At 44.3% G+C, this 12,070-nt stretch overlaps 1 protein-coding gene across 4 annotated transcripts in view; it reads right to left on the bottom strand.

Moving 5' to 3' along the window:
- The window catches only part of SLC9A6 (solute carrier family 9 member A6), a 62,998-nt gene that overhangs the window by 15,296 nt on the left and 35,632 nt on the right, over window positions 1–12,070 (bottom strand). For 3 of the 4 annotated variants that reach the window (XM_053891423.1, XM_053891422.1, XM_053891420.1), the window contains 3 exons: window positions 7,096–7,207; window positions 6,034–6,187; window positions 826–915 (listed from right to left, as the gene is read on the bottom strand). In XM_053891423.1, coding sequence (XP_053747398.1) covers window positions 826–915; window positions 6,034–6,187; window positions 7,096–7,207 — 356 coding nt within the window. The remainder of the gene's footprint in view (window positions 1–825; window positions 916–6,033; window positions 6,188–7,095; window positions 7,208–12,070) is intronic. The other variant, XM_053891421.1, reaches the window with a different exon arrangement.

Genomic DNA, 12,070 nt, shown 5'->3' with positions numbered 1-12,070 from the left:
GCACAATGCAGTTCCAGGAGGGAGCTGCGTGTTTTCGGACCTCTCAGCTCTCATGGCAACATTCTGTTATGATGACCGAAGAGAGGGCCCGGTTACAGTGTTTTTTCATAGGCTAATGGACAGATATTAGCCTCGGTTCTTCATAATTATCTTTTATGTGCTTAAAATTCCTGCTTTCCGTAACCCAGGGAACAGCTTCATTATGAAGCTCTCTTTGATTCCCCTCTCTCCCCTCAAGACCAGCACCCACCAACTTTGTTCATTCTTTCTCTAAACCGTTTCCCAAATCTTCTTTCCTTTCTATCCCAACTGCTCGGGCTCAGGCCTCATTCTGACTCATGAGGTCGGAGGCAGTGGCCGAAAGGTTGTCCAGCTGCCAGGCTGTCCCCTAGAGTCAGGTGTCTAAAGCATGGAACTCACTGGGTCATTCCCTTGGCAAAAGACTGAGAGTGGCTTACAAGCGACAGGGCCAAGTCTAAACCCCCTTGGGCGGCTTTGAAGATGCTACAAACTAGCGACCCCTGCCACTCTGACCTACCTCTCCACTCTCATTTCTCCTCATTCTCCTCTACATATCCTCTATTAGCCATTCCCACCCCCTTCTCTCCCTGGCCCCTGTCCTCTCCCAAGCCTCCATGCCTTTGCTCAGGCCATCCCCTCTAACCGAAACACATGGCCCTTCATGTGTTCCCGACAACTTTTTCTAATTCCGAACGAATCATTCTATAACCCCTGCAGGTGGAATCATTCTTTCCTCCATTCTTCTACAGCACTTTCTAGATTCCTCTATTAGAACACTTAGCAGAGTAGAGTATAATTATTTACCTGTCAGTCTCCCCAAATAGACTGTGAGCTCCTTGAGGGTAAAGGCCATGTCTCAATTCATCTCTGTATCCCCAGAGTCTAGCACAGTACCTGATACACAATAGGTGCTCAAATGTTTATCGATTAAGGTCACTACTACAGACAACACAGAAAAAACAGCAGTGTGAGAAGCTGTAGCAGGAGCATCTCAGAATACAAACACACCGAAGGGAGGAAAATGATGCAAGACCTCATCTGGAAGGCAAGTGAATCATGGTCAAGTACTTGAAAACGGACAGCCATGACTAGATTCATAATTCAAAGAAAGGCTCAGTTCTTCTGTGTTAAATGGCCAGAAGCTGCTTAATACCTTCTTAGCCATATTAAACTCTGGACCCATTTGTGTACATAAAGTGACATCTAGTGGTCTTGGAGATAGCACATTTGTAACACTCAGAATGTTACTAGAAGCCAGGTCAGCGTAATAAACATTTACAGAGCATTTATTATCTGCCAGGCACTGTGCTAGGCACAGGGCATAGACACGAATGAGACACAGCCCCTTCCCTCAAGGAGCTCACAGACTAGTGGGGGCTACAGAAACAACTAGAGCACAATCCCCCAAGGGCTCTGCAATCAAGGAGAGCTGGGCTCCAGTTTGGCCTCGGCCCCTTTCTAGCTGTGTGAACTTGGGTTATGCAGTCCAATGAACTCCAAGTTTATCACCTGGAAAATGGGGATAATATCCACCACTTAGAGTTGATGCAAGGATTAAATGAGAAAATGTATCTAAAGATTTTAAAGGTATCTGATGCATCACTTCATCCTCACTAAACAGCAGCTCGTACAGCACTCCTGTCATCACGAGGCCAACCCAAATAAGCGTTGTCATAGAGATACCCGCGGGAAGCACACGGAAGGAAGAGTGGCTCCGTTGGAAGAGGGCAAAGGGAGGAGGCCTCTGAGCTGTGCTATTTCCTGGGGGTGAAGGAGAATTCCAGGCAGAGGAAACAGTAGGAGCAAAGGCTCGGAGACAGAGGACTGCCAAGTGTGTGCGGGAAATGACAGGAAGCCAAGTGTGACTGTCACAAACTACCTGAAAGGACACAGGGATAAGCTGGCTGGCTGGCTCCAGCTCACTGAGGACCCTTTGTCCGCACAACAGCTGGAGTGATCCTTTCACACCGTAAAACAGATCACGTCACTCCCTTGCTTTAAAATCCTACACGATTTCCAACCGGATTTTAAAATCCAAACTCCTCACCATGTCCTACAAGACCAGATAGCAGGGTTTCCCAAACTACGGCCCAGAGGCCACATCTGGTATGCCTCCTGTTTGCTGGGAACTCAGCCATCGCAACTGATTTACATATTATCTATGGCTGCTTTCACGCTAGGGCTGAGTAGTGGAGACAGAGACCATATGGGCTGTAGAGCCTAGAATATTTACTATCTGGCCCTTTACAGGACATGTTTGCCAACTCCTGCCCCTGTAGGGTCTTGCCCACCTCATTTCCTACCTACCCATCAATCACTATTTCCAGCTATGTGGGCTTTTTTTCTGTTCATTATACAGGCAAAGTTCGTCCTGCCTCAGGGCCTTTGCACTTGCTTTCCCCACTGCCTGGACCACTCTTCTTCTCGCTCACTGTTTAACTCTCAATGTCCTGTCATTCAGGTAGACTGAGCTCAAATGGAACCTGAGAGACCTTAGCTTACCTCTGGGTATAAAGTTCACTCTATCCCCAGTCACTATCACGGTACTGTGTTTGTCGTCACAGTATTTAATACCATCTAAATTGTTTTCTTCATTTATTCATTTACTAGCTTATTGTCTGTCTTTTCCCGCTGAAGTATAGATTCCATGAGACCAGGGACCTTTTCTATCTTATTGCTACCACTATATCCCTCCCTCCAGAGCAGGGTCTTTTAACCTTTGCATTACTGATATTTCAGCCCAGATGACTGTTTGTTGTGGGGTGCTGCTCTGTGCACTACCAGACATTAAGGGGCATCCTTGGCCTCTGCCGACGAGATGCCAGGAGCAGCCTCCTCTCTTGGGATTGTGACAATCGAAAATGTCTCTAGACATTGCCAAATGCCTTCCCTCCCCCAACCTGAGAACCAGTAAGAGTCTAAAACAGTGCCTGGCGCATGGTTGGTATCCATTGGTATTAATCAAATGAATGAATAAAAGGTACATTTGAAATGTTGTGCTAGGAGCTTTACAGACATTAGCTTACTGAATCCTTACAACAACCCTGGAGGAGGCAGGTACTATCACACACACGTTACAAATGAGGAAACAGGCTCACAAAGGTTAAAGAACTTGCCCAAGATCATAGAATTGGTGAATGAAGGAGCAAGAACCCAGAGTCAGATCTAAGCCTGCATGAATCTTAAACTTTAAGGACTTATCAGCATCCTCAAAATTGCACTAGAAACATTTCAGGGGAGGAAAGGAAACGTAAAATCCAGCCTCTGCTCACACAGAGTTCATAAAACCCCAAAACAACAATAAAAAGAACTAATCTAAGACTGTAAGGCAATGCATATAATTAAGTGCCAAACTATGCTACGGGACAGGCAAGATGGGCCAAGGCACTTGCAGAGCTGGTGAGATTGATTCAACTCTATGAGAAGGGGTGTTTTTCTTGGAGGGGGGGTAAGCATGGGTAATTTTGTGTGGATGTCAGCCAGGAAAGAGAACGGAGACTCTACTGGACAGCATTATTTCTCATAAATTATATTTAATTTTGTTCTCAGTAGAATAAGGAAAAATCTTCACCTACAAGCTCTTAAGAAAGGAGTTTAATCCTTCTGAAATTTAACACCCTCATTTCTCAATGCAGCACAGTCCACGAGAAAGGTGAGACTGGAGGCTTCTCTGTCTGCTACTTCATTCTCTGTATGACCTTGAGCAGCTTAGAAACTTCTAAAGCCACTATTTCCTCACTTGCAAAATGGAGGTGTTATGATAAGATAAATATGTGAAATGCACTTAGCACAATGCCCAGCACATAGCAGGTGCTCAACAAATGCCAGGGCTTCCCTGAAGTCATGATCAGAATTATAAGAACATTATTTTCAATTATATGCCATAATAGCACAGAAATTGGAAGAAAGGAGTTTGAATAGTAAAGAGAAATAAAGACAAAAATAACAACATTCAAAGTGTGATTTAGGGCTGGCTGGTCTTTAGAATGTTTAAGAGAAAGGCATAATGACATGAAAAGATGCTCAACATCACTCCTCGTCAGGGAAATACAAATCAAAACCACCCTGAGATATCACCTCACACCAGTCAGAGTGGCCAAAATGAACAAATCAGGAGACTATAGATGCTGGCGAGGATGTGGAGAAATGGGAACCCTCTGGCACTGTTGGTGGGAATGCAAACTGGTGCAGCCGCTCTGGAAAACAGTGTGGAGGTTCCTCAAAAAATTAAAAATCGATCTACCCTATGACCCAGCAATAGCACTGCTAGGAATTTACCCAAGGGATACAGGAGTGCTGAGGCATAGGGGCACCTGTACCCCAATGTTTAGAATAGCACTTTCAACAATAGCCAAATGATGGAAAGAGCCTAAATGTCCATCAACTGACGAATGGATAAAGAAATTGTGGTTTATATACACAATGGAATACTACGTGGCAATGAGAAAGAATGAAATCTGGCCTTTTGTAGCAACGTGGATGGAACTGGAGAGTGTTATGCTGAGTGAAATAAGTCAGTCAGAGAAAGACAGATACCATATGTTTTCACTCTTATGTGGATCCTGAGAAACTTAACAGAAGACCATGGGGGAGGGGAAGGAAAAAAAAAAAGTTAGAGAGGGAGGGAGCCAAACCATAAGAGACTCTTAAAAACTGAGAATAGGGGCGCCTGGGTGGCTCAGTCAGTTAAGCGTCCGACTTCGGCTCAGGTCATGATCTCACGGTCTGTGAGTTCGAGCCCTGCGTCAGGCTCTGTGCTGACAGCTCAGAGCCTGGAGCCTGTTTCAGATTCTGTGTCTCCCTCTGTCTCTGACCCTCCCCCGTTCATGCTCTGTATCTGTCTGAAAAATAAATAAATGATAAAAAAAAATGTAAAAAAACCCCTGAGAATAAACAGGGTTGATGGGGGGGTGGGAGGGAGGGGAAAGTGGGTGATGGGCATTGAGGAGGGCACCTGTTGGGATGAGCACTGGGTGTTGTATGGAAACCAATTTGACAATAAATTTCATATTAAAAAAATAAATAAAATAAAAAAGAGAAAGGCATAATAAAATGAAAAACAGGGAGAAGAGATTTTATAAAATGTTAAATGCTGTTTTCTCTAGTGAACCCTACATGTTCTAGAGGCTCAGTAGAGGGTCTATGAAGTTTCAGCCAAACACAGAACTAAAATCTACAAAAGCTTTAGCAACACAGGCTGCTGTATCCATGGAAACAATGCAGAACTCTTGAGATACAGGGAGCTTTCCAACTGAATACATTAATGAGTATGCATTTAACACTTCACAATCTTAGCCTTGGGTTGTCAGGTTAGCAACAGTGGTGATCATAAAGTTGAGAGAGAAAGATAATGTCTAGGACTGATTAGGGTTGGGACAAACTGGATTGCCTCACAGGCTGCAGATAAGAAGAAACAGTTTTGATTTGATCGGGTGATATGGGTCAAAAGCCTTAAATATATGCATATCCTTTGATTAAGCAACTCCATTCCTAGGAATGGATCCTGAAGAAATGATCAAACAAATGCACATTGGTGTATGCGTTTATGAACATTCACACTGTTAATGGTAATACTAATAGCAAATCCTCAAATGTTAATGCTACTAGAAAAATCCTAGAAACAATGCAAAAGTCCAAAGACAGGGATTTGTTTAAATAACTTATGATGTATGCAGCCACTAAATTATGATGTAAATATATTTACTGACATAAATGTCCATGCTAGATTACATTTAAAAATCACTTTACAGGAATCCCTGTAGCGTTGCCCCTTTTTTGTTAAAAAAATATATATATAATGCACAGCAAGAGATCTTGGAAGGACATCCCTCGAAGTGTGAACAACTTTCTTTTGCCCATTTCCCATTTTCTCCGTACTACGTTGTATACTTTTTTAAAGGAAAGAAATAAAACCTCATACATTCGTCAAAGCTTAGAATTTTCTCCTAATTAAAAGAAAAAACCCCCTGAATGATCATTTAACTGCAAATGAGGTCCCCAGGCGCTACCTACCTTATATGCAAGCATGACAGCATGGCAGTTGTGCCGCCGCCAAATACCCATACAGTAAAAAACACAATCAGAAGCGTGGTGCTGAACATCATCTGCCGTGCGTAAGTTGCAGTATCCCGAATGGCCAAAGCAAATGCCATTGCGCCGCGGAGGCCTAGAAGGGAACGGAAGAGGTCTTTTCCTTCGATAACTCATTACCAACGCGAGCTTCATAAATTCAGAGAAATAAAGCACATTCTGAGAACTCAGAAGCACATGAACAACTACATGAACATACGAAAGCATACACAGATAAAGAGAATTAGCAGATGATACTGACATGCCCTGACCTTTTAATAATAGTTAACATTTTATTTTTAAGTTCACATATACTAAAATCTACTCTTTTCTGGGGTACAGTCCCATGCGCTTTGATGATGCATCAAAGTGTGTGGCCACGACCACGACTAAGACACAGAACAGTGTCGTCGCCCTCACCAACCCCCTCCCCGAATTCCTTGGGGCCACACAGTTTTAGCCCAACCTCTCTGTCACCCTGCCAAACCCCTGCCAACCCCCGAGCTATTTCTCCATCACTACGCTTTTGTCTTTTTTGAGAATGTAACCTTTTGAGACTGGCTTCTTTCACTCTGCACGATGCCCTGAGGGTTCGTCCATGTTGTGCTTATCCACAGTTTGGCGTTTCAGTGCTGAGGAGCACTCCGTGGCCTCATGGACATCCTACAGTTTGCCTATTCATTCACCCACTGGGCTATTTCCAGATTTTGGCAATTGTGAATACAGCTGTCGTAAATACATAACAGGTTTTTGTGTGAAAATACATTAATCTTTATCTTTTCCACTACATGTGCTGTATTTCTAAACCAGGAATTTGAAACCAGAAAAACATTCTCACAGAAGGGAATCGGACACCATAAAAAGAATTTTCTATTGGAGGTTGCGACTTCCACATTTCAGGGAGTCTCATCTTACTAGCACATCATTTCCATTTAAAATCAAGTTGGCATATGTGTGGTGAGTGGCTTCTTGGAGTAGGCTAAGAGAGGGAAAGTTACAACTTACCAGCAAACATCATCATGTGCTGAAAATTTGATCCAATCTTACTTCTTCTACCCAAATTAAGTAAGAGGGACAAGGGGTAAATATTAGCAGCTCTTCCCAAGAAAATAGCAACCTAAAATTAATAGGTTAAGGCAAATTTCTTTTTTACCATTAATGCTATTTAGACTACACATTCAAGATGGTGAAAGACCATCTTCAGAAGTTTGGTCTCCAATGGTGGGAGCCAGGTTTCTCACTATTGGAATCGGAGTTCACAGATCAGTCAAGAGGAGGCGGCCAGGAGGATGCACGTGGTAACAGATTAGAGTTGGAGACATCAGTATGAACTTATGTTTAGCTTAACAGACATACGGATGGTTACATATGTATTTATAGATATACGCACATATAGCAGCTAGCATATACATACATATTTCCTCCCTGTGTCAGCTGAGAGGGCCTAGAAGCCAGGATACCTCAATGGCACTGAATACACTACAGCCCAGATCCTGATATCTAATACCATTCCCCAATAAGAGGAACCAGGGATCCTTGGAAAAATGGCTGATTCAAGGCTAGGGCAGAAAATATACAAGAAGAGTGTGAAGCATCTTCCCTAGGAAGTAAGGAAGTGTACAAGGGGTGCCTGGGTGGCTCAGTCAGTTAAGCATCTGACTCTTGATCTCAGCTCAGGGCTTAATCTCAGGGTTGTGAGTTCAAGCCCTGTGTTGGGCTCCACGCTGAGTGTGAAGCCTACTTAAAACAAAAAACAAAAAACAAAACTTCGGGGCCCCTGGGTGGCTCAGTCGGTTAAGCATCCGACTCTTGGTTTCAGCTCAGGTCAGGATCTCATGGTTTGTGGGTTCGAGCCCTGCACTGTGCTCTATGCTGACAGTTCAGAGCTTGCTTGGGATTCTCTCTCTCTCCCTCTCTCTCTGCCCCTCTCCCGCTCATGCGCTGTCTCTCAAAATAAATAAACTTAAAAAAATTCAAAACACATAACGATGGTGGTAAGGGGACAAAGGGACAAAGTACCCACTGAAAGAGTTCCAAATGGCCAAAGCAGGAACAGTTTGGGCAACAAGATTTTAGAAAGTAGTAATGTATCATGACCCAAAGTATAAAATAAATACCATTGAGTCCAACCTGATATAAATGACAAGAAAACAATAAATGGAGGGGGACAGATAAATACCCCATGGAAAGAACTCCTTGAGGAGATGGACTCCATCTAAGCGGTACGATATAGAAAGGGGGAAAATGAGTAACTTTACAGTGGAGTGGCCTGACCAACACTATCTCAATCAAGTGATTAAGGCTGACGCCAACATTATTAACATGCCTGCAAGTATGTACCTTTGATTCAACGCGAGGAGAATGGCACCTTACCTCTGTGACTTCCTCCCAAAGAATGCACAACCCCAGGCTAATCACGGGGAAGATGTCAGACAAATTCTGGTTGGGACACGCCCTGCAAAACATTTTACCAGTAGCCCCTCAAAACTATCAAGGGTCATCAAAAACAAGTTTGCAAAACCGACACGGTCGACCAGAACTTAACAAAGCATGACAACTAAATGAAATGTGGCATCGTGGATGGGATTTTGGACGAGGAAAAGGCCATGAGGGAAAAATTCTGAGAGCCTGAATAAAGTATGAGCTTCAGGTGATGATAATGTGCCAATATTGGTTCACGAACTGTGACAAGTGCACCATGCTAATGTGAGATGTTAATAACAGGGGAACCTGGGCATGGGGTATATGAGAGCTTTCTGTATTATGCTCACAATTTTTCTGTAAATCTAAAACTACTCTAGACTACAAAGATCATTAAAAATAGCGATTCCGTGGGGCGCCTGGGTGGCTCAGTCAGTTAAGCACCTGACTCCTGGTTTTGGCTCAGGTCATGATCTCATGGTTTCATGGGTTTGAGCCTGCTTGGGATTCTCTCTCTCCCTATCTGCCTCTCCCACACTTGTGCAGTGTGTCTCTCTCTCTCTCTCTCAAAAATAAATAAATAAACTTAAAAAAATAAAAAATAGTGATTCCTTGAAAAAAGAAAAAACAAAATAACATGTGGGCCAACATGGCAGTGACTGCTAGTTTTATCCCCAATATCTATCTTTCCCTTCCTCTCTAGGAGGACACACTCCTCACTTCCGCCTCCAATTTTCATCTGTGTACATGGGCACCTAGATAGAGAATGTAATTCTCAGCCTCTCTTGTAGGTAAGTGTAACCCAATGGATGTTAAAGTGGAAATGATGTGTACCTATCTTGGGTCACGTCCTTAAAAAGAATCGGCGGACACAGGGCTGAGCCACCTTGGCCCCTAAGAGAAAGGGCAATTCCCCAAGGATGGTTGCAAGGAGGCTGCATGGGTCCCTGATGACTTTGTGAGGTAGAGCTGCCACACCAGTTCAGACTTTTACATGAGAAAGAAAGAAACTTCTACCTTGCTTCAACCTGGGTTAATTTGGGTCACTGTCACATAAAACCAAACCTACATCCGAACTGATAGAGCCAGCAAGAGGACAACTCTCTCCCGGTAAAAGTCAATGTTCATGGTAGGCGTTTGTATCGAGGAACCGGAATTCCTAACAGACTCAGAAACCTATGGAGAATATTTAGCCTCGTTTCTGGAGAAGTATAGTGGATCAAGCCACTTGACTGCTCAAAAAATTTTCAAAGACTGGCAGGACAGGAAGTTATACTGGTCTCATGGGAGTCTTCCAGCTAGGGTTCCTCTCTTATTTATAGGGTTTTCTCTTTTTTGCCTGAAGTTCGTTCCCAGAAAACGAAAACACTCCAGAATGGCATTTCAGTAAGACCTCACGTTCACAGACATGCTGCTTAAAGTCTTTATTTAAAAAATATTTCTGCTAATCTGTTTTTTTTTAATTTTGTTTTAATGTTTATTTATTTTTGAGACAGAGAGAGACAGAGCATGAATGGGGGAAGGGCAGACAGAGAGGGAGACACAGAATCTGAAGCGGGCTCCAGGCTCTGAGCTGTCAGCACAGAGCCTGACGCGGGGCTCGAACTCACGGACCGTGAGATCATGACCTGAGCGAAGTCGGACGCTCAACCGACTGAGCCACCCAGGCGCCCCTCTGCTAATCTCTTTGGCAGAAACTTCATTCTGAAGCAGTTTTTAAAACTATTTCTTTTGGAAACCACTAATTCAAACATCTCACCCCCAACCACACTCTCTGCTTCCATGTTTGTTTATCTATCCCACTCGGATGGTTCCCCCACCTCCCTGGGACCTCCCACGCAAAGAGTTCTCAACTCTTCCCTCAAACAACCAGTCCAGCCCTCTCTCCTCTTTACTTCCATTCTCAGCCACATCTTATTAACACTCTTCCTGGGGCGCCCGGGTGGCTCAGCTGGTTAAGTGTCTCGACTCTTGATTCCGGCACAGGTCATGATCTCACAGTTTGTGAGATCGAGCCCTGAGTCGGGCTACATGCTGACAGCACGGAGCCTGCTTGGGATTCTCTCTCTCCCTCTCTCAAAATAAAAAAAAAAAATAAGCTTAAGAAAAAGAAATTAAAAAATAACACTCTTCCCTATACCGTGGATTCATCTGCCCCTCTCTGGGATTTCACTGTAGTCACTGAACTAGACCCCAAACCTGCAAGGACCCATCTCAGTCTTCTTCATGCTGCCAGCCAAGTACTCCTGGACACAATAGTACAACAGGGCAGACTGATTCCACTGTCAGTTACCTATTCCTCAAACCCAAATGGGTCCCTAATACCGCTCAGCAGTCCCACAGCATTTCTTTGGTCAATTCACTCGCTCACTCGCTCCCCCACTCTCTACAACTATTTCCAAATCTCCTCCAAACTCCTATTACCTGTGGAAGACAGCCTCCAAGATGGCTCCCAATGACCCCCGCCTCCTAGTACTCGCCCCTCTGTGTAGTCCCTACTCACACTGTATCAGCGTCCATCTGTGTGACCAATAGGATGTGGTGGAAGGGATGATGGTCACTTCCTAGATTAGGTTATAAAAGACACTTCGGCTTCCATCTTGATGCTCTCCCTCTGGGGGAAGCTATGTTGTGAGCTGCCCCATGGAGAAGTCCCTGGAGAAAAACTTAGGCCTCCAGCTAACAGCCATGTGAGTGAGCCTGGGGAGGATCCCCCACCCTCGGTCAAGTCCTGAGAGAGTGCAGTTCCAGCCCAGAGCGAGACAGTAACCTCGCAAGAGATCTTTGTGCCAGAACCCAGCTAGGCTGTTCCCGGATTCCTGACCCTCAGAAATTGTGTGAGGTAATACATATTTGTTGTTTTAAGCTGCTAAATTTTAGGCTAATTTGTTCTACAACAGAAAACTGATAGGCCGCCTGCTCCTACCTCCTTCTCAGCAGGTGCTCCCACCTCCTACTCCACAGATAAAAATAGAAGCCAGCAGGCAGGAATGCCATCTTACTCGTGTACAGCAGCCATCTTTACACGCCCTGTCCTCTCCTGGGACAACGGTGGAGCTGTGCCTCCTCCCTCTGGAGGCCAACCCCTCTCCACATGTGTTAGATTCCATTTTCACCTGCTTTCTCCCGAGGCTGGCACTCGCTTTCATGGACTCAGCTTTTCCATTTCGACTGCTTTTTAAAGACAGAGACAGAGACTAAGACAGAAGAAAGCAGCCTCCGTCGGCCTTTCACCCTCCTGCAACCACTGCCTTAGGGAGCAGAGTGCAAACTCTTCCCCAGGACCCACTCTTTCTCTCTCCCCTTCAATGACAGAGGACAGTTGTATTCTGGGGGACTGGCGGGATGGGTAGGGACTTCCTTCTGTCATTTTGACCTGTGTTATCTGTGCACTCAACAACAACGAAGAAAGAATGGAATACAGTAGAATAGGAACAAGAGTCGAAATCCTTATTCGTTTTACTCAGAGGAAAGTTTCATATATTTAAATGTATTCTTATCAACCACCCCTCCAGAAAACAAGCGCAAGCCTCAAGTGAAAACAAGTTTTCAAAATAGA

This window comes from Panthera pardus, unplaced genomic scaffold (assembly GCF_024362965.1).
Source record: "Panthera pardus isolate Hobbes unplaced genomic scaffold, ASM2436296v1 HiC_scaffold_27, whole genome shotgun sequence".
NCBI classification, from domain to species: domain Eukaryota; kingdom Metazoa; phylum Chordata; class Mammalia; order Carnivora; family Felidae; genus Panthera; species Panthera pardus.
This window is presented reverse-complemented; position numbering and strand designations above follow the sequence as displayed.